Genomic DNA, 21,937 nt, shown 5'->3' with positions numbered 1-21,937 from the left:
TTTAGACACAAACGTTCCAAAAGTGTCCCGGTTTATTTTATGTATACAAATAGTATCAGCTGACAGGAAGTAAACAAACCCATGCAGCTGCCAAGCAACGTCTGATACATATATGACAGTAAACATCTGTAATATTAATGCACAAAATTATGAATAACAACAAGTGTTGCCATGGAGGTAGTTCAGATCATCTAAAAGTCACTTTTAAATCAATACACACACCCAGCAACCAAATCAAACGGTGCATTCGTACTAAAAGATTCATCACAATGTTTTGCATGTAGCATTCTTGGTTAGCGTTAAATAAACAACAACATTTTATAACATACAGGATTTTTATGATAAGTGTCTATACAGTATTATAACACATTATTATGAATACAAAATGTTGCTATGGATGTAGTTTATATCATTGACTTGAAAAATCATTTTAAAAATGAATATTTTAGATTAATTCAATGATATTGACTTTTCCGCTGATTTCCATCCCAGTTAAATTTAAGTAAGCACGTTTTATATTACCACAGACGCAGAAATAAATGGTTAATTATGACTCTCTACTGAACTAACATCGATAACGTTTTGGTACATTTACCGGTTAAAATGCAGCCAACCGTCCTGGAGCCTGTTTCTAGCTGAGTTAATGTTAGCTAACGTGAGTTAGCACTCGGTAGCTAACGTAACATTTACTGAAACCGGACTAAAATCACTCGCACGATGCTTGTAGGACGTCTGGGTTGTATTAACGAGTAATTAACCAGTTAGCGCTCTGTTTTCCAAACACGACCGATTATTCGCGAACAAATCGGCATGCCCAAGCATCTACGGTGTGTGTATCGCGTTAATAATTCTTACCGGAGAAAGAAAAGTTCCGTGTTCAACTTCAACTTTCCGAAATCCGGTTTCCACTGTGTCCACTCGATGTCCGTTCACAATAACCTCACAAGTTGTTTCAGTCCAAAAGCTAGGAGCTAACATGCTCAATATTAAACCACGTCACGCCGCGGGGTGTCTGGTTGCCTGGTGACAGCCAATGACATTGCAGCATTTGTGAACGCTGTCTACAGCGCTGAATCCCAGTTCAAAGATATTTAGTGATGGAGATCCGTGAATCCCACTCGGTCGTTTGCTCATTCTAATTAGCATGTGGCGGACACTTGTGCTAATGTTGTTGGCATACATAACAAAAGTAAGACAAATGCTAAGAAATAAATAATCCAAAGAACTCAAAATGCAGTGTGTAGGTGATGAAATAAATAACAATCGAAATACTGAGGAAAACCAAATCTTTGTAGATGAGCATGTTTGTTTTTTCGATGAAAATACTGTTTTGGTCAAGCAACCTTTTTCCACCTTTGTCAATAGATATTTTTCACAACTGAATAAAATGTGCATAAAACAGATGGATGTAAACGAGCACATGTGAAATCATAAGTTTGACATTTTTAAGTAGTGCAGCGTTGTTCTCCGTTGACTGTAGGGACTGATTTTTGTAAGCCACTCGATTGGGTGCAGAAGAAGATCCTATGATCCTATTATTATTGTTCACACTATAATACACATCTGTATATGGCACATAGTTTAATATTTTTTCAAGCTTCATGCATTCGGAAATAATCTTTGGAAGGAGTTCGGTCTTATACAATGGGCAAGAAATCGGCTAAAAATGCAGATATTAAGCAATTATCACGTGGAAAAGTAGTTTATTTGGCGAAGGATCAACTTTGCCGATGCTCCCTCTCGCCGCCGTTTATCGGATTCTTATAATATTCACAGTAGAGCATTATCAAGGTCTTAAGTCTCTGCTTTTGAGAGAAAAGTTTGTTGCTGAAGGTCCAGTAAAAGGAAGTTCCATCAGAAATACTTGAAACTACATTGACATTAGTGTGTGGACATCGCCACCCGCAGGACGTCAGAGGAACTACAGAAAAAACAACAGCAAGTGAAACACAGCAGTCAAACTGCAGCAAGATTTTTTATTTAAAAAAGCAAATATTGATGAATTAGAGATGCATATACTTACATGTGTAACTGATATTCAAACACACAAAGTGGAAAAACAATGTGCTTCAGTAGCTGCAATGTCTTTATGCACTTTGTGTGCACACATGAAAATGTCTTTTGGGATTTCACGGTTTTGTTTTGTTGTCTGGATCACATCCCTCATTTAAAAGTTTCAAACGCTGTTTCAAATAACTGTTTGAAATGGAAGACAGCTCCCCTCAGCTTCTCACCATCACCACGTCTCAATTAATTCAAGACCAATAAAGGAAAAAAATAATGTATATATATATATATATCACTGCTGAAGCATTTAATCCATTGACACAACGTTAAATGAACTTTCTTTAAGTTCCTTTATTACGACACATCTGCTCTTAAACCTCAGAGGGGCCTGTTTTGAATGTACAAGGATTGCAGACACCTGGGTGGGTTCAACCAGAAGGTCTCGGGGTACATCAACGCACCGGGGTGACTGAAGATGCTTTAGGGGTATTTAGGTGGCAATTGTGATACTTAAGTCGAGCGGTATAACAGGAGAACGGAGGGAGGGGGACTCTGCCTAGTTGGCCGGTTGGTGCCTTCCCTCTGGGACGATGGAGGTGAAGAAGGTGCTAACGAAGGACCAGGCGGTGGTGAGGAAGCCGGGCTCGGGCACGACGGCAGCCGCGGCCCGGTCCCCCGGACCTCCGGCGCCTTCCTCACCGTTGTTGTTGTTGCCGTCGTCATCGTCCTCCATCCCCTCGTCCATCAGGCGCTCCTGGGACACGGATGGAAACAACACGGAAAATATTGAAAAAGGGATACATGCATGCGTTCAACGACCATGTTTCGGGTTGGATTTCCTATCGCATCTGGTGAAAAGCTGTGACGTTTTACTCAACATGTCGGACAGCTCACCATTTCCTGTATGTCCTGGTGTCTCCCTGCCTCCTCCTGAGGAGGCCCGGCGCGTTCTGCTCCTCCTCCTCCTCCTCCTCTGAAGTTCTGCTGCTCCGGCCTAAAGGGAAACCAACCAGCCTGATGCCTGGAGAGAAAGCAAAAACGCCACAGACATACGTTTAGGTCCAAAGTACAGTTCTTGTATTTAAATCATACAACTAACTGAAAAAGAAATCACAACAGGCAAGCAAGACCGTCCCGAGTGACTCACAGGTAGACGAGCAGCATGGCGCCGACCACCATGACGAAGCGGCTGAAGGAGGAGTAGAAGTAGACGATGCTGAGCAGGACGCCGGCGCGCGACACCGTGTACAACCAGTCCAGCCAATCGCGGTTCAGCTCGTCGTCATTCAGCACCGCCCCCCCTTGCGCGTTCATCTGGATGGGGTTGGCCGGCTGGTTCTCGGGCAGCGGGTTGGGGGCCGGGTTGGGCCCCAGCGGGGGCTGCACGGCCTCGTTGGGCTGGGCGGGTGGGAGGGGCGAAGGGGAGGGTGGGGAAGGTGCGGGGGCGCTCGGAGGCTGGGAGGCGGCTACTGCCGCCTGACTGGTGAGGAGCGGGAAAACACAATCAACTCAACTTCGTGTCAGAGGTCGGGCTTTAATGTTTCTAATCGTCGTCGTACAGTGGATAAAGCCTTACTATTGCATGTAGTAGTGGCGCGCATACATCTGTTGCCACCACAGCATCTGCATGGGCATGTACATGGGGTGGGGGGGCATGTTGCCCGGGAGGTCCCCCTGCAAAGGGACCTGGGCTCCGTCTGGCCTGTGGAGGAACGGCACGTTGGTCAATGCATTCGTTTACACACAAACACGGTCTCCTCATCCACACTGCCAATGCATTTTACAATCCTCCGGCCTTGCAGTATTGCTCCTGGTGGGTTAAAAAATCCACCAAAAAAACTGCCTCAAATGAAAGTGACAACAAGTGGTGAAACTCTTGTTCCATACAGTAGAGAACCTTTGAATCGCTAGTGAACACGAGTTGTGCTTCCGTCACATTGGGAAAGACTTTCTTACCACTGAGGGACACCGGCGGGGCCCTGAGGGTTGTACTGCGGGATGCCGCCGCCGCGATACCTCAGCCCGTCATAACTTCCCGGCTCCGAGGTAGAGGAGGAGGAGGAGGAGGAGGAAGAGGGGGTTGGCTGACTGGCGTGGGGGGTGGAGCCGGCGCTGTCTGAACTCTGAAGGACGAGATGTGAGCACCAATCAGACATTAAGATGATTTTTTTTTTTAATTATTATCAATTTGATCAGGTTTTACATACCAATACCAGTGTATGTATTTTTTTCCCAATTGTAATAGAACAACGAGCAACTAACAATCCAAAGATCCAAACCCCGGCTTAAATTAAATGTGAACCAATCGGCAAGTAGTTCTGAAAGGGGATGTCAATGAGGAAGTAGCTCAAACTCTATTGGGCTATTGGACAGCATGCCACGACTCCTCTGCTGACTGACTTCTCTCTTGATTTATTCCCTCATTAAACATTGTAAACATTAGTTTATGCTCTCAATCTCTACTTTCAAGTTCATTGCGTAAATGACGGTCCATTTAGAGTCATATAGGTAATAAAGAAGAGTATCGTGTCTTTGTCGGTTCACGGTGACCCCATCAGCTTCTCGCGTACCGTCTCTGATCTAATGTCAACGCGGCTGGACGTGACACTGCTGGAGGTGCGTCTCGCTCTACTCACGCTGGCGTCGGGGCTGGCCCCGGCGGGGGGCCGGGGCACGGGCGAGGCCGGGGGGCTTTTAGAGGCGCACACTAGGTGCAACATGTGGTATTCATCCTGCTGCGGGTCAACGAGTCGAGGTGAAGGCAGCGAGAAAGAACAGAGAGAGAGAGAGAATTAGTGAGGGAAAATGCTAGAATTCTCACACACACACACACACACACACACACACACACACACACACACACACACACACACACACACACACACACACACACACACACACACGGCTCACCCATTGTTGGTAAAACACATCAGATAAGCTGCTTTTTCCCAGGCAGCCTCATTTGTTTCTCCCACAGTGCGCACACACACACAAACACACACACACACACACACATCTTAGATGTAGCAGTTGAAGAGAAAAGTGGATAAAAATAAATTTACAAAAGGCTTTTAAATAGGAACAAAACTATTTAGGTGGATTGCCAAACTAGATGTTACGGAGGTAGACGGCCCTACCTTTCTGAGCACATCTCTGAGCTGCAGGTGGTCTTGAAGGAGCCTCCCTGAGTACACCAGCCGCTGGTCTTTGGACAGCTGCAACACAAACAGCACTGCGTGGTGAGACACACGGTTAACGGTGGCAACGGGCCTTCTTAATAGACTTGTTGAAAACAGCAACAGGAGAGAGGAGCTTAGTTTGCGGACACACAACCTCCTTTCCGGTGTAAACAGATTTACACATTTACATAAAAGCCTTCAGGGCGAATGAAGTCATGTGATTTGATCGCACGCATTAGAACGGGGAGCGAGTTGAGGATTTCCTTAACTCCCGTTTCAAAAGCTCAAGAACAAATTATGATCCCAAACGTCGGCCTTTTCAAAATCAACATCATGTAGTCGACTTGACCTTGTTGTTGACCTTGTTGTTTTGTATGGCTGGTTTGACACCTTTGGATTGGATTAGACTGCTGGGCTACGACCCAGTGTGTACGATCATATTCTCTGCGCCTCATTATATTAAGTAGACATAGCCGTGATAAAACAGCTCCTCCTAATAGAAGATACTGTGAAAAAGGTTATGACCTCAGCAGCCTATGCAACAGCAGCCTATGCAATGGTGCTTCTTTATCCTTTATAACCATTACCTGCAAAGCAGATCACATACTGAGTGCAGATTCTTTTACTTCTAACTAATGAAGTTATTATTTTTACTCCGCTGTGCAATTCCAAGAACGTGAATTATAAAATTCAAATATGAATAGATAATTATACAGAACCTATGAGAGCTCAAATTGTTCATAGCCAGATATTGATTTCACGCCAAGATTTTTGAATGTGGAAAATACTTGTGAGAATGTAATAATATAATATTTTTGCTTATGTTTTGAAGACCAGCCGGTTAGTCAATTACAGGGAAATAAATGGCAAATTATTGGATTATTAAAATACATGGTTATTTGGAGCCCTATTCTTGTCAGTTTAGTGAATGCGCGTTTAGGTGGATGTCCGTCCATCCATGAGCCACGCGTCCCGCTAAGCTCCTTTTCACGTGTATCCAACACATTACGGCGAGAAGATCATTACAAATAAAAAAAATAAAAATAAAAAGGGCCGCCCATGGGAGCGACTTACCGGCTTGCTGGGGTACACGTTGGAGATGTGACTCTTCAGCCTCTCCACGGTCCAGTTGAGGAAGCAGTTAATGGTCTGGTCTCCATACTTCTGGTTGGGGGCCTTGATGACCAAGGTCACCGGACTATCAACTGCCCAGGAGTCCATGGCTCATATTACTAGCAGGATGGGGGTGGGGGGGAAGAAGGGGCTCGAAAGAACCTGAGCTTACTGTGTCACAACTCAGGACTCGCACCTGAGGAGAGAGCTGCCTCAAATCCTCTCCATCGCGGGGCTCAGTAGAGACACACAACTGGATCTGCTTTGGGGGCGGGAGGGGGTGCTGGGGATGGGGAGGGGCGGGGAGGGGGGGGGCGTGCTTCCCCCTCTAAAACATCTGCCTCATTTGTTGAAGGGAATTCCTCTGTGGTGATACTTCTTGGATTTCTGCTGGTGGAAAAACACAAGGAATTGGCTCTTTGACGGATACAGCTTTTACTTGTTTTGTATGAGGTTTTATTTCCGACTTCACAATATCTCATTTCCTCCGAATTTGTGTGCGCCGCAGTTACCATAAAAAGGTCTATTTTGTTATGTTATTACATGTTAATATATTAGAGACAGTTAAATATAGCTACAGTGTAGCATTCGGGCTGCTGCCCCTTTAATGAGTTGAATACGTTGACTTCAAAACTTCAAAAAAATATACATTACATTTGTTAAACGGCCCACTCATTGATTGCTTTATATCTCAGAGGGAGAGAAAGAGGCCACCTGCCGCCTCTCAAACAACCTCCGGTTCTCAGAAATCATCCCCCGGGACAGGACCAACAATACACCCCCCCACCCCCCCGTAAACACACTGCACTTCTGTAATTAGTGTGAAAACAGAAGCGCGCCACCGCGCAGGCGACGGGTCGCGAGTTTCACTTCAGACTTTTTTTTTTTTTTCTGTCACCTGCTACGTTGCGTCATCAGTCAACTGTCAAGCAATTAGCTAAACTAACCGTGGGCTAATTCGACTCAGAGTCCCGCTGACCCGGGACCAGTTAGAACCAAGGTGCGCGGATGAGAACGGGGGAAAGTGACGCGGCAGTAACGTAAAAGTAGCTCCGGGGTGATCCCTCCGCGGCTCTGCCTGCGTTTTGACCCGTCGTTGAAACCGGTGTAACGGGTTTTTAGCTCGTATGCTAACGTTAGCTTCGCGGCTTGCTTGCTGGGGAGAACGGGGGGGGGGAAAAAAGCCCGGATCGGACTCGTAAACCGTTGACCGCAATGACAACCCGTTTAACGGAACGACGCCAGGTGGTGTATGTCAGTATGCGTTATCTTTGGGTATTTTCGTCCCGTACCTCGTTTGCTCTGGCGGTGCCCTGGTCTCGGAGTCTCAGCTCGGCTCGGCTCGGCTCGCCTTGTTGTTGAAAATCGTGTGTGTGTGTGTGTGAGACCGGAAACTACGTCATCGTGCTCGTCTTCACAGCTGATCCGGGCAACGGATCCGGTTAGAAACCAGAAGGACCGCTCGAGGAAGCAGTCGGAATGTGTTTGGTTTGTAAAGGACCTACAACTATTTTCCTCTTCACTTAAATCACTAAAGCATTAACTGATTTTAAAAATGCGATACGTGTTACTGGGACAGCATTCATTTGCGATCTGATTGGACCCTGACATACATTTGATCAAAAAATAAAGGGAATTGTACTATGAATATCCCTCTGAATCCTTTGTATTATGTAATGCTGGCACAGAAACAAGTATACATTCATTCTTTGAATATTAAATTATTTAATTAAACTCTTACAGAGTCAATTGTACCAAAGAGTTGGAGTCATCATCCAGTGTCAAGATCAGAATCATTTGCAACACTTAGGGTTAAATGAACTCTTTGATGGGATTGAAATGTAACTGCACAGTGTCACACTTCTTGGTGTCGGGCTTAACTCCATGTAATATGGCGCATGGATTGGTGAGGGTGAGTCAGGAGCACAGGGTTGTTGGTTCAATCCCTGGCTTCCCCACGTTCCATGTCAAAGTGTCCCTGAGCAATGCACCTAACCCTGAATTGCCCAAATGTAAACACCACGTGTTAAAAATGCAACATAAGTTGCATTTGATAAAAGCAGCAGCTAAATGACGTTGTATTCAACACTGGGCAGATTTATTGTGACACTTATTCCGAGTTAAATTGTTAACACTTGGTTGAGTATTGATTTAACACTGACAAGATTGGGACAAAATAAAACACTAGCTTAGAGTTCAAATTGAATCTCACAGAGACAATTTAACTCTCTGAAATCTGTTTAATTTCCTGTTGCAATGATTGATGCTACCCCATTTTCATACAGGTCGATAAATAATAAACTAACAAGTTCTTTATTCTAAAATGACACCACCTGGTTTGTAAATAGTTTGATGAATTTCCAAACTTTTTTTTTTTTTTTTTAAAGATCACACATTGACACATCAAACAAAATGTGTGGATGCATGAAGCCATGTCAAAAAAACACTTTACAATATGTTTACTTGGAGAGAAAATGTAAAACAGCTTGCACGCTTCCGTCTCCACCGGCTGTTCGGCCGGATTAGATTATTTACATTTGCAGACCTTTTCGGTTTCAAACCTCTCAGCCACACGCTCAGTTCTCGGGACTGTCAGAAGGAAAGCTGTTTTTTTTGTTTCAGTTTGAGGAGAACCTCCTCGGTCAGCTGCTTACTGTACCGGTTGATCTTCCAGTGTCCGGGGCTCCATCCCAACAGAAAGCGATGAAAATCTGTCCAGGCAAACGCAAACATCTCCCTCCACTCTCTCTCCAGGGCGCCGAGGTCCACGTCCTTCTTCTTCACGGACCGCTTCAACGCGGTGAAATAGTGGTCCAATAGGCCCGGCACCCTCTTCTCACACTCCCTCTCGTCCATGCAACTTCCTAAAAAATACACGACGTCCTTCATCCCGCAGCCCCCGCCGACGTACTGGAAGTCCACGGCCGCCGCGTCCTCCCCGCTCCGCGAGAAGCAGAAGTTGGCCAACTTGGCGTCCCCGTGGACGACGGTCTTGAAGACGCATCCGTTCAGCGCCTCGTCGATGGCGCCGGCCGCCGCTTTGAGCTCGGCGTGGTCCAGCGCCTCCAGCTCGTCCGGACGGGTCTCCAGGTGCCAGTAGGTGCCGACGGGCCACAGGCCCTCGGGCGGCACGCCCAGGAAGAGCGCGTGGAAGTGGGCGAGCCAGCGCAGACAGGCCTTTATTTCTCTGTCCTTCACGCTGGTCCTAAGAAGACACACAACAAACTCTTACCCGTCCGGCATGAAATGTGTTCCTCTTATTAAAAGAGTTAGAATTGACGAATGTTTTCAGTATGTGGGGATGTTTTGTAGGGAAAGGTCAAAACATTCATCTTTTCTTCTTATTTTTATTCAGTCTTTTTTCCAAATTGACTTAACACTCATTCAAATGTTTTTTGTTTGTTTTCTTCCATTCTACGGCCCAGCGGTTGGCTAGTTTGACCATAAAATGAATCTTAAATCTCATGGAGTGTAAAGAAATGCATGTTCATGACCTTAAAACAAGCTCGTTGAGGCCCATAAGCAAGTCCTTTCCTCAGTGTTGTTTTACTATTCCTATCACCTCGTGTACCGGGTACCTCGCGGATCCCAGACGGGAATTTCTCAAATTTGCCACAAACGTCCTCCTACACTCAAGGATAAACTGATTTGCACATTGGGGGTCAAAGGTCAAAAGGTTACTGACCTCACAGGTTTTTTTTAGTATGACAGTTTCACACAAATGTCTAAGAGATCAATGAAGACCATACCATCTCTGATCATAACCCGCCGCGTCCAGGTCCTCCAGCACGATCAGCATCTCGTCTCCATGGGAACAAACAGCCAGGCAGGCGGGAGTCCGACAGCTCGGGTCGGTGTGATAGTTTCGGTACCAGTGCGTCTCCACCTGGTAGGACCTCACTTTACGCGCGTGGGAGCGATCCGTGTTCCGGCCGCCGGGGTGCGCGGCCTCCTCCGGAAACTTGACGTGCTTGACGACCACCGACGGCCGGTCGCAGCCCTCCAGGTGCAGCCGGACTATCTCCCCGTAGCCGCTCCACAGCGTCTGCACCGTGGCACCGACACGCAGCGACGACGCGGAGCACGCCCGCAGGACGAGGTCCTGGTGCTCTGGTTTCATCCCCAGTCGGAGCTGAACATCGAAAAGGGGCCGTGTGTGTGTGTGTGTGTGTGTGTGTGTGTGTGTGTGTGTGTGTGTGTGTGTGTTGAAAATGACACCTCACGGGCAAACACTACTTCTTTTACAACCCTACTTCAAATCCACATTTGAATCCCCTATACCTGTTCACTGTAAACGTTGCATCTCCAGATGTGTTGATTCATAATGAGTGTTTTCTTCCTTATAAACTGTCATTATTGTGGCGAGAAGACTACACCACGACCTAAATAAACTCTTTATTAAATAATCTGCCGTAAAATGCATAGTTATAACTCTTGAGAGGTGGGTGTGTCTCACAAAACAACACGTGATATTATATAATGTGATGCATTGCTTGAAACAGGATTGCATTTAAACATCCTCACAATGTTCTATTGGTAGAAGATCTGGCATCAGCAGCAATCTCCCAATCGTGTGATCCTTGTTGGTGTCGTCCTGTGTATCCCTTACCTTACTCACAAATGATCACGTTTCGGTATCAAGAGAGCAGAAGCCAGCTTGATTTAGGTTTCCTTCTCACACGTTCAGTGGACGCCGTGACGTAAAAAAAAAGAACTCTCTGTCTCAAATATGCCACAACAGTGCAAAATACCCCCTGCTTTCTATCAAATAACAGGAAGTATTCCTTTCTGTGTTCCGTTTGATGCATAAAGCTACAGATGTTGACTCAAAAGAGCTAAAATAAACTCTGATGCCACCTTGTGGTACGGAGTGTCTTAGCAGCAGGAAAAAGGTGCCTCTGATCATGACACGTTGGAGGCCTTAGTCACGTGGACACATGGTGGAACACCATGAAAGGAGCTGCGATCCTAAATCACATACTTTGGCTCTACAATCAATCAATTATTACGCATGTATGGTGGATTGTTTAGCATGTGTCCATTGCCAAATGTATTTTCACAACGCAGTGCAGTGACGTGGCAAGAGAACATTACAAAAAATGTAGTGGCTTTTAAAAGAAATGAGAAAACAAACACAGAATTTAATTGTTAAAAAAGGAGAGGGTTTCCCCCAATACCATAATCTTAAATGTCTCTCATTCATCTCCGTCTCGTGTCACGGAGAATAATACAGATTATTAATCTTGATATAAATATGAATGAAGAGTGGCCAGTGAAAACACCTTTTCACCTGTTCGAGACGGAATACTTCAGTTCGAGGACAAGGGGGTAACACACTAACTCATCACTTTTTTCTGATTAGGGATTATTTGTGCGTTTTTTGTTTCCAGTTGCCTGAACCTAGGTATAGGTCAGTTTAGTGAAAAACATCTGCTTAAATACAAAAGACTAAAAAATATGTTGTTTTTTTAAGTCGGTAATTCCGCCCCCCCCCCCGCTAACGTGTCCGCAGTGGTACATTCCAAATGACAGCTGGCTCCATGCTCGTGCCACAGAAAGCCGCCTTTCTACCTAGAACTTCTTGTCTTTTTCGTCGTGTTCAAGCCTAATTGGGAACTCTTGACCACCGACATGTCTGCACCTAAGAAGGGAGACTTGTCTCCAAGCGAGAAGGAGTTGTTTGAGGTGATCACTGCAGGTAAATCTCTTTCGGCTAATGCTAATCCCCCTCAGGAACCCCACATTTGGAGTTAGCTCTTGTTAGCTTGTGCGCTTTATTACGTTGTTAATATTTATGAAATAATGTCCGCTCAACACCTTTGATTTCCAGTAACTGCCCAACGATGCGGTTCATTTAAACAAAACCGTTTAAATTAACTTGGGCGTAAATGGTTCTTGCTCGGCTTGGATGCAGCGTTAGCTAATGCCAGCTAACTAGTTTACAATGTAATCACCACTGTGCACTTTACTGTTCATTCATTCAATTTTTGGTTTTGTAAGAGTAGCATTACGACTTAAGTTATATACTCAAACGTTGAACGATCTATTTGCTGAATAAACTTCAGTGCAAGCTCGTTTTAATTGATTTACAATGTAATAACAGAGAATTGTATGCACTTAGGAAACGTCCAAGAGGCTTCGAGGCTGCTGGGTTGCAAAGATGTTGGAGTTAACTGCCTGGATGAGGTGAGCGAGCATTTCAATCAAAGTGGACACATCGGACCACTTAACATGTTTCAAATGATGTGTTTTGCCACAGCAATCACAGGGAATCTTAGATCTCAGGCTTCCTCCAACAATGCTCATTAAATGTTTCCTACGAAAATCACATCTTGCAAGTAGTTCATCTGCGTCTCGGATGTAGACATGAGTACAAAGTGTCAGATGTAGGCAAGAGAACCCGCTAAGATCCTCCTTAGTTCAGGGGCATATGTGTGGTACAAGAGGACTGATGAGTCAGCACCCTGACCGGCTTTGGAGGACGCCCTTCATGTCCTCCCTTGTCCCTTCTGTCACAACCAGATGTCTCGAACGGATGATCTGTTGAATAACTGAAGAGCATTTTGAGTTATTGTTGTTCTTTTTCCGTTTATCATAAAAGGAAGAGTATGCCATCATGCGAGACATTTTGGAAAGCTTTGAAAGAAGGCAACCACTCAAAAGACAGAATGCTAAAATATAAACGGTTGTAGAAAATACAACCTCAGCTGCACCAAGGACCATTCAATGCATGGAAAGTATTTATATAATATCTTTAACATGTAACCTGATTGTCTTTGTGTTGTTATTTCTGTCAAACACAACACATCTGATGCCACCACCCATTAAATTGGGAAATTAACGTTATCATATGAACTTGAATTGACTATGCGCAGATTACTGACAAAAGAAAAGCCCTTAATGATTTAAAGGTCTTCATGAAGCCGACTGAATATTTAAACCTGACTGTTCATGTAAATCAAAGTTGTTGTTGTTGTTGTTGTTTGTTCCTCTGGTCCACAGAACGGGATGACCCCTCTCATGCACGCCGCTTACAAAGGAAAAGCCGACATGTGCAGGCTGCTGCTGCAACACGGAGCGGACGTGAACTGCAACCAACACGAGCACGGATACACGGCGCTGATGTTTGCCGGCCTGTCGGGTCAGAGTTCATCACCGCGGCGACACGACGACAAGGAAAAACCAAACCGGAAAAAAGGTCTCACCCTGTGTTTGTCGCGGCTGCAGGTAAGACCGACATCACGTGGATGATGCTGGACGCCGGCGCGGAGACGGACGTGGTCAACTCCGTGGGACGGACCGCCGCGCAGATGGCCGCCTTTGTCGGTACGTCCGTCGGCGGCGTCATTTGGTACCGGGCCGCACCACAGAAAGACTTTTTCTTTTCTTTCTGAAAAATGTTTTATTTTGAAAATTGACCAGATCCTAACTACGTGCGCTTGTCTCTTTTGACATATTTCCATATTATCCAATTGCCCACTACTCGTCGCCATGGCAACTCCGCCCACCTGTGGAAAGACGTTTGTTGCATTTAAGCGGCTTATAACTTACAAAAACCGGAACGTCCAGCCATTGGTTGTTGAAGAGAAACAGGGAGCCGTCTCTTCTTTTCCCTCCTGCAGGGCAACACGACTGTGTGACGGTGATCAACAACTTCTTCTCCCGGGCCAGACTGGACTACTACACCAAGCCCCAGGGTTTGGAGAAGGAACCCAAACTGCCGCCCAAACTGGCCGGGCCCCTCCACAAGGTCATCATGAGCACCAACCTGAACCCCGTCAAGGTAGGACACGGCCGGACAGGGGCGGCCGCTCTTGTAGTGATCATCTTGTAGGTCTTTTAAATGAATGTGTCTTTTAAGAAGTGCTCTCAGTCAGATGTAAGGAATCCCTCCAACTGTCTTCTAACCTCTCCTGGTTCTGGGAGATAAAAATGAGTGGTTTGCATGACGGGCGTCGAACAAATCATCCGCCTCAGTGATAGCAAACCAGCATGCTTTTGAGCCTCTGCAACCTTGATTGAAATTTTATAATTTTTTTCCTGTGAAAACTTGCTTTTTGTCACTTTTTTCCCCCACTTGTAATACTTTAAAATGCACTATAGAAAAGAAAAAAAACACCACGAGCGGTGTCTTATTTTGAAAGGACTCGATTTCGTGACGGGCTTCTCCCCGGGTCCTGCAGATGGTGATGCTGGTGAAGGAGAACCCCCTGGTGGCCGAGGCGGAGGCCCTGGACAAGTGCCGGCGGGTGATGGAGCTCATCTGCGAGAAGTGCATCAAGCAGCAGGACATGAACGAGGTGCTGGCCATGAAGATGCACTACATCAGCTGCGTGCTGGGGAAGTGCGCGTCCTTCCTCAGGGAGCGCGAGGACAAGCTGGACGGCCTCATCAAGAGGTCAGGCCACGGTGGGGTGGGGCGGGGGGGGGGGGGGTGTTAATCGGCCTCCTCGGCTGTTATTTACCCTCAAAAAATGAGTTTCGTATTTGTAAGCGATGGGTGTCGCCCTGTCCTGCAGCCTGCTGAAGGGTCGGGACGGAGACGGCTTCCCCGTGCACCAGGAGAAGTTCCTCCGCGAGTGCATCCGCAAGTTCCCTTACTGCGACGCCACGCTGCTGCAGCAGCTGGTGCGGAGCATCGCCCCCGTGGAGATTGTGAGTCCTGGATGAGGTTCAATCGGGGCGCCGCAAACTCCCCTCGCCTGCAGACATCTTGTCTGGTCGCCTAACGCTCGCCCCTCGTCTGTCCCCCCCCCTCGCAGGGTAACGACCCCACGGCGCTGTCGGTGCTGACGCAGGCCATCACCGGCCAGGTGGGCTTCATGGACGCAGAGTTCTGCACCACGTGCGGCGAGAAGGGGGCCGAGAAGAGGTGCTCCGTTTGCAAGATGGTGAGCGTTTTACGCCTCTTCTTCATGTGTGTGTGTGTGTGTGTGTGTGTGTGTGTGGGCGGTGTGTCCTGTTGGATGCAACATGGGTTCTTTGCTTTTGTTGATTTTCGACTAAACACTTGAGCTGTGTGACTTTTTGTTGGAGGCAAACCTCAGTGACATTAAAGTCTCTTATTCTGTTATATACTCGTACTAGTGTGGTGGTGTTAGTTCAACCTTATGAAGACAGGAACAGAAGCGTCATCCACATCCAACAGCACTGTATTAAATGCGTCTCGAGCTTGAGGGAATTAAAGCTACACATTAGATATGGGGGCGAATGCAGAGAACAGAATTATGAAAATATATTAACATTTGTAGTTACTCAGTGAGCTGAACACGAAGCATCGTGTGAATTTATATGATGAATCCAGTTTTCGGTTCCCTTTTCTCTCTCTTGAGTCCGTGGCTACTGACGATCACCTTGCATGTTCAAACGGAAGTCTCTGCTACTCAGGTGATCTACTGCGACCAGGCCTGTCAGAAGATGCACTGGTTCGCCCACAAGAAGGTCTGCAAGACGCTGCAGGAGCAGAGAGAGGAGCAGGAGGCCGAGATGAGGATGCAGCAGAGCAAAGGTGCTTTTTAAAAGAAGTCATACATTTTTTTGTATAAGAAATTCAGCAGATGGTCATTGTTTTTGAATGGGGAGGGAGAATTAAAAAGGACAGACTTTAGATTTTTAAATTGCAGTTTAACCATTTGGAGAGTTCTCATACAGGGCCCTGAGACGAATCAGTTCATTGTGGTTTTTGGTATTTACTTGGTGAGAATTTTAAAAAAGTACAATGAGCCTTTAAAACCTGACTATGAATCCCATGTAAACTAAAACATGCCATGTGTGAAACCTCCTCACTTGACAACGTGTTGAAGCCAAACTGTGTCGTCTCTCTGCGCTTCAGAGGAGAGCGCCGGCGCGCAGGAGGCCGCGGACTCCATGCGGGCGCTCTCGGTGGAGGCCGGCGCTGAGGCGCCCCCCCCGCAAACCTCAAACCCCGCCCCCATCCCGGCCGCCGACAACTGAGCGGGCCGGAGAGGAGGAAACCCATATTTATTACGTCACGAGGACGCTTCGAGGGCACGGTGGCCATCATTTTTCTTTCTTTTTATATATATATATATATATATATATATATAAAATGTATATGTGTGTATGTAAAGGTTGATGTCTTTTGTGATTAGAAGTGGTGGTAGAAGAGCTGGTGGTTCACACCCCTGATGGAATGTGATTATTTTTTGCCTTAAACCGTAGAGCCAATCAGAGCAGTGCTTTCTCTTCCTACTTGATTTGTTTTTGGGAGTTTGTGGTTTGTGGGGTTTTTTTTGTACCAATGACGTCATAGCAAATGGCAGGGCCGCACAATATTGACCAAACTTGTATATTTTTTAAATATAAACGAAATAAACACGAATTACTAGTTTCCGTGATTTATCCTGTTATTGTTTTTATTGTTCGTCGTGATAATTAGTTTAACATTAAAAAGTGAGTTATTGTAGTAGAGAAGAGGCCCGATTCTCAGGCGAGGTCCCGTCAGTACGGAGGTGTGACTGGAGGAGGCTTTGCTTTGTGGACACAAGATGGCTCATTCTCTTTTTAAAGAAGATACCAACGCACTGCACGCTGTGACCACCGATATAAGTTTATATGCATTCTGTTTTTTGCCTGGATTGTCGTTCATTTCCAGCAGAGGGCAACGTTTCACCACACTTAGTGTGAAACGAAGTCAGTTTAGTTGAGTTTACGGTTTCATTTATTCACATTGTGTGGCCCGTATTTATTTTCTCTTGACCTTGTAACTCTCTCACATCTTTTTTTGGCGACTAAATGAAACCTCGATAACTTCCGGCACGTTGACAATATTGCAGTTAAGTCATTCTAAAGGAGACACACCTCCCCACTGGGATCTTTGTCTTTCTCTGTTCCAGGTGTTGTGCATTCCTCTTGTCACCCATCCGGTCCCCCCCCCCCCCCCCCATGTGGGCGCTTCCTGATCATGCTCCCTCTCCCTCCACCCTGCTTGTCAATATGGCTATTAACCCAGCCTCCTTCCATTCCCCATGAGGGTTATTGGGGCTACCGAATTCCTGCTGCAGGGTCTGGTTGCTCTCGAGGGCACGAAGAGGGGGGGGGGGGGGGGGCTTATTATTATAACCGGGTCTCATGGGAAGCTCAGAGGGGCGTCAAAGTATCACCACCGGTCTTCCGAGAGGAGCTGCCCATGTTGCCGTTTTCTTTCTTTTTTGGTGGGGGGGGGGGGTTCGGAAGTGCAGTGAATGAGCCTTTGGTTCTCCTGTTTGAGGACAAACAAAAGAGAGGAAGCAATAACAGAAGGTGTGAGGTTTAATGACAGGCCGGTTTCAACTGCTGGGGAGATTTGAACCACCCGAGTCGGGAATTACATTTATTAAAGGGTTATCCGTACGATATTCAGTGCATTGATTACAGCGGACAAAATACTATTTGCTGTTTAAATAATGGAGTCGTGTCTACCTGAGCAGAGAATAAAGTTTCCCCGTTAGTCCTCGCGTGCACGTTAGCGCAGGTTGCCGCTGGCGCCGCCGTCCATTGTTTCCTAAATTATTTCTTACCTTCATTCCTCATATTAAAAATCCTGGAAACCTCCCAAATTGCTGGTACGTGATGTACTAAACTCGGCTTTTCCTAAACGCAGTTGACACAATACTTGTGTACCTCTTAGCTGACCTTTGCCCCCGTGGTAGTCTGTTAGTATTTCCTTTGACCCCGGCGAGGGAATACTTTACATATTTCTGGGCCTCGTCCCTTTCTTCCTCCTCAAATGAGACCACAACCCTAAAAAAACAAACATAAACACCCCCCCCCCCCCCCCCCCCCCCCCCCCAATGAGCGAGGCGAGCCTGGAGTGAACGTTCCCCACAGGAGTAATTACGCCTCTCTCCTTGGTTGGTCTGAGGTGGGACCGTGAGAGGTGTAACTCACGGGGATGGAGGGACGATAACAGACGATGTCAGCTTTCATTCACCAATCAAACCAGGGGGGAGGGGGGGGGAGAAGGAGGGGGATGGGGGTCCAACGTGAAAGACTTAAACTCTTAAATCATCAGTGTGCGATTAATGCTCCGTCTGATTAATGAGCGTCAAATTAGGCTTTCAAACGGAGCGAAATTCAGCAGCCACGTCTCAGTAATTGATCACGTCAGTTCTCAGGCACGCACTGGGCTTTTTTTTGTCGTTGTTTTGGCTTATTGAAAGGAAGTAACATGATGATAAATAGCAACACATGACAGTTTAGTCAGAAATGCAGCGGTCTCCATTACATCCATCCGTCTTGATTACAACATGAATGGAACAATCTTCTCTCCCAATGAAAAGTTGTTCCAACGCTGATTAAAAAAAAATGCTCTCTGATGTTCGAGAAGCACGAATGCAGATGTGATCACGTGCAAATGTCACAAATGTTATGTACAAATATTGGACAAATGTTTTGTTTCATTTGCATCCTCCCAAAGCAACATTTGGACAAAGCAACATTTGTTCAAATTTCATTTCTTTTTAACGACAATGTTGAAAATATGACAACTAAACGACCATTGTCACAAGCGTAAGAGCTAATCAAACTCCTCACTGGTTTTTCCACGGCGCTGCGTGAGCCACAGGGGAAACACTTTAAAGCATCTGGAGCTCGGAACACTTGAAGAAACTGATGAAGACCAGAACCTTCTGCCAACAGCAGGAGTCACTGAAAGCACCACACATCCACATTTTATAATGACTCATTAACAATCAAAAGATCTGCTTTCAGGACACTTTTTGAAAACTTGATTAAAAAAACCCCGCGTATACTTGATTTTCTTTGACCCATGAAACACTGTTCCTGCTTCATTCAGCTGCTGAATTAAGATCTGGAATATTTCTAATTTAATGTCTCTTTAGAACTTTTTATATTTCAAATATTTCCCTAAAAAGATTCAGAATATTACTGAATAAACAAAAGAAAAAAGCTTCCTCTTTTTGGCCTCTTGGTCCCGTTTTCTATGTCCTATTGATCCACTGTTTTCACCCTTTAGGTTGATTAACGATAATATTCTATAAATATATCAGGAATATAAAAACACGTGTGACTTACTCAGGCACATAATCCCATCATCATCATCATCATCATCATCATCGTGATCACTATCACGATTGGGCCGGGCCCCCTCTGAAGAGCAGCTAAAATAAACGCAGTGGGCGGGGTTTATTTACGAGCGCGCATTCACGTCAACCAATCACAGCCTCCGAAGAGAGACGCACCTGAGTAGCTGCCAAAGCGCGTCGGTATAAAGCCCCGGGTCTCCTCTGTCGTTCACCCAGCATCAGCTCTCCTTCCAAGTCGGACCCTTACGTCTCTCCAGCCATGCACCTGAGCGCGTGCGAGTCGTGCCACTACCTGCTCGTGCTCTGCGTCCTCCTGAGGAGCTGCCGAGCCTTCCGGAACGATGCCACGGAGCTCCTGTTCCCGCGCGTAACCGTGCCGGCGCCGCCGGAGGTGCAGAGCAACGTGACCCTGAACCGTGCCCGGAACGGCGGGCGGGGAGCAGCCGGCGGCGCGCACGACCGAGGAGGTGAGGACCGGAGGAGGCTGTGACCTGTTTGTGCATTAAGACGTTGATTTCTAGGGTTTTCTTTTTGTCCTTTTTTATTTTCCTTTTATTTGTAACCTGGGGTCATTTGCGTCTGAATATTCAAAACTCTTTAGTAACAGATGTAAAAAAAAAAACAGAACTAACAAGGTGCTCCATTTCCTCCATTATGTTTTTACCTCCTACTTTATTTTAAGGATGCATGCCACCACGAGCTCTTGATGAAGCTTTGTTTTTTGAAGAACCGAATTAGAAGCTCGTTTAATCACACACGTAATCCCATCACCATGCCGCCACCGCCATTAACGCATCCTTCAAAAGACGCGCCTCATCCAACCAGGCAAAACAAGTGGGTTTGATTGTCACACAAACCCGGCAGTTGTTGACCGAGGCAGCACTCGGTGTCACACACTGGAAGATGCAGAGGAATGGAAGTCAGCAGGAAGCCTGTGACTGCTGGCTCTGAGCTCTCTTTACCAAAAGGCGGCAGTGAAGGAAGAGGGGAGGGGGGGGGGGTCATTCATCAAACACTGTCACTGAGCTGTATATGAATGGACCTGAGCTTGGGTTACGGTGGCCAAGAGGCATATCTTGTTTCAGCTGTTGCTCTTTTCCCCCCTTGACTGCCCCCCCCCCCCCGTCCCGTCCCGTCCCGCGCACGCCGCCCTATTCTCACAACCGTGCCTCGGTCTTTTACCACAGAGCGAGGCCAGATCGGCTGCAGGGAGCTGAGGTCCACCAAGTACATCTCCGACGGCCACTGCACCAGCGTCAACCCCATCAAGGAGCTGGTGTGCGCCGGCCAGTGCCTCCCGGCTCAGATGCTCCAGAACTGGATCGGCGGCGCGTACGGTCGGAAGCGGTGGAGCCGCGGCCAGGACTGGCGGTGCGTCAACGACAAGACCCGCACGCAGCGCATCCAGCTGCAGTGCCAGGACGGCACCGCGAGGACCTACAAAATCACCGTGGTCACCTCGTGCAAGTGCAAGAGGTTCTCGAGGCAGCACAACGAGTCGGGAGGGAAATTCGGGGAGGCGGCCCTGTCGTCGCCGCCGCAGATCCCGCAGAAGCACAAGTCCAAGAGCAGGAGGCTGCCGGGGAAGAACCGGCTGAGCGAGAACTGGCACGACAGCGAACCCTGAGACCCGGGGGCGAGGAGTCCACGCGCACCGCGCGGGAGTTTTGTCTCGGTGACGTGGAGACACGACGTCCAAGGGCATGCGGATTATCTTCTCAGAGTGACTGGGGCGTGATGTGGGTGAAGCTGGTCCCCCCCCCCCTCAGCTGTGAGGGAGAGCTGCGGAGGGAATGCTGAGAAGAGAATGTGAACTGAACCGGGGTCCAAAGCCCACTGGAGTCCAGAACCGAGACACATCGTCCTCATATATGTTCCCATATAATCATTTTGTATACAGATGGACGTCTCACCAACACCAGCAGACACCAAACAACATTTGTGTAAATACTTTGTACATATATCAACATTTCTCACTTGCCTTATACGGTCATGTGTGTAAAATTTTACTATGTAAGATTTATGATGTTTGATGTAATATATTTTCCTTGGCAGCATATGATAGGATATGTTGGTTGGTAAGAGGCGTCAGCATGTTGGTGAAATATGGAAAAAGATTTGTCATCAATCAGTCTTGTAATAACTATATGAAATAAATATAACCTTTTATCACATATTGTTGTCAGTGGAGACATTGCCTGATCTGCTTTGCCATGAAAATGAACAAATAGTTTAATTGGAGCGGACATGAAAACTTAAATCAGGTAATGTCGAAGTTCTAATGTTAGCACAGAAAAAAACGTTCCCATGAACTTTTGCCAAAAAATGTATGTGTATGTATTGTTTGTTCAGGCTAAATTGTGTTCTCAAAAAGTAGTTAATCACAAGAACGATACATTTTTATGTTCTAGTTTCTAATTTCCTCATCAAAAGATAGAGAACCTGAAATTACCAGTGAAAGCTGCTATGGGTAGCAAAAAGCTGCAGAACGCTGCTACCTGTAGCAGCTTTCACTTTATTTAGACCGGAAATCAAATAATTTAACTTGTAAAATAAAAGTTAGTTTAAAAACGAGTCGATCTATGGTAATGC

The 21,937-nt window shown here is 46.5% G+C and overlaps 4 protein-coding genes across 8 annotated transcripts; 2 read left to right on the top strand and 2 right to left on the bottom strand.

The window, feature by feature from the left end:
* Window positions 1-1,956: 1,956 nt before the first annotated feature.
* On the bottom strand, window positions 1,957-7,710 carry herpud2 (HERPUD family member 2). Of its 3 annotated transcripts, none has more exons than XM_037454798.2 (9): window positions 7,592-7,710; window positions 6,261-6,686; window positions 5,145-5,222; window positions 4,644-4,739; window positions 3,964-4,130; window positions 3,584-3,709; window positions 3,155-3,487; window positions 2,902-3,028; window positions 1,957-2,761 (listed from the first exon to the last, which is right to left on the bottom strand). In XM_037454798.2, the coding sequence occupies exons 2-9, from the start codon at window positions 6,405-6,407 to the stop codon at window positions 2,564-2,566; spliced, it is 1,272 nt and encodes a 423-aa protein (XP_037310695.2). In that variant the 5' UTR covers window positions 6,408-6,686; window positions 7,592-7,710; the 3' UTR covers window positions 1,957-2,563. The 3 variants fall into 3 exon arrangements, with proteins under 3 accessions (XP_037310695.2, XP_037310692.2, XP_037310693.2); XM_037454795.2 differs by having other exon boundaries at window positions 4,644-4,742; window positions 7,592-7,709; XM_037454796.2 differs by having other exon boundaries at window positions 4,644-4,742; window positions 6,261-6,689; window positions 7,592-7,667.
* A 293-nt stretch (window positions 7,711-8,003) lies between these two features.
* Window positions 8,004-11,104, bottom strand: pkdc (protein kinase-like domain containing). 3 transcript variants are annotated; one of them, XM_037454802.2, is made up of 4 exons: window positions 10,909-11,104; window positions 10,581-10,602; window positions 10,049-10,431; window positions 8,004-9,504 (listed from the first exon to the last, which is right to left on the bottom strand). In XM_037454802.2, exons 3-4 carry the CDS (start codon window positions 10,417-10,419, stop codon window positions 8,892-8,894), a joined length of 984 nt encoding a protein of 327 aa, XP_037310699.2. In that variant the 5' UTR covers window positions 10,420-10,431; window positions 10,581-10,602; window positions 10,909-11,104; the 3' UTR covers window positions 8,004-8,891. The 3 variants fall into 3 exon arrangements, with proteins under 3 accessions (XP_037310699.2, XP_037310697.2, XP_037310698.2); XM_037454800.2 differs by having other exon boundaries at window positions 10,581-11,104; XM_037454801.2 differs by lacking the exon at window positions 10,581-10,602 and having other exon boundaries at window positions 8,005-9,504.
* Window positions 11,105-11,811: 707 nt separating this feature from the next.
* Window positions 11,812-16,650, top strand: ankmy2a (ankyrin repeat and MYND domain containing 2a). Its single transcript, XM_037454799.2, has 10 exons — window positions 11,812-11,997; window positions 12,421-12,485; window positions 13,302-13,440; window positions 13,527-13,625; window positions 13,922-14,082; window positions 14,483-14,697; window positions 14,819-14,954; window positions 15,062-15,190; window positions 15,687-15,807; window positions 16,132-16,650. Exons 1-10 carry the CDS (start codon window positions 11,931-11,933, stop codon window positions 16,251-16,253), a joined length of 1,254 nt encoding a protein of 417 aa, XP_037310696.2. The 5' UTR covers window positions 11,812-11,930; the 3' UTR covers window positions 16,254-16,650.
* A 2,866-nt stretch (window positions 16,651-19,516) lies between these two features.
* On the top strand, window positions 19,517-21,519 carry sostdc1a (sclerostin domain containing 1a). Its single transcript, XM_037454807.2, has 2 exons — window positions 19,517-19,812; window positions 20,533-21,519. Exons 1-2 carry the CDS (start codon window positions 19,605-19,607, stop codon window positions 20,970-20,972), a joined length of 648 nt encoding a protein of 215 aa, XP_037310704.2. The 5' UTR covers window positions 19,517-19,604; the 3' UTR covers window positions 20,973-21,519.
* Window positions 21,520-21,937: the final 418 nt, after the last annotated feature.

The sequence above is a fragment of the Pungitius pungitius genome, chromosome 11 (genome assembly GCF_949316345.1).
Source record: "Pungitius pungitius chromosome 11, fPunPun2.1, whole genome shotgun sequence".
Taxonomy (NCBI): Eukaryota; Metazoa; Chordata; class Actinopteri; order Perciformes; family Gasterosteidae; genus Pungitius; species Pungitius pungitius.
The sequence above is the reverse complement of the archived record's forward strand: the minus strand, read 5'-3'. Positions and strand labels throughout refer to the sequence as shown.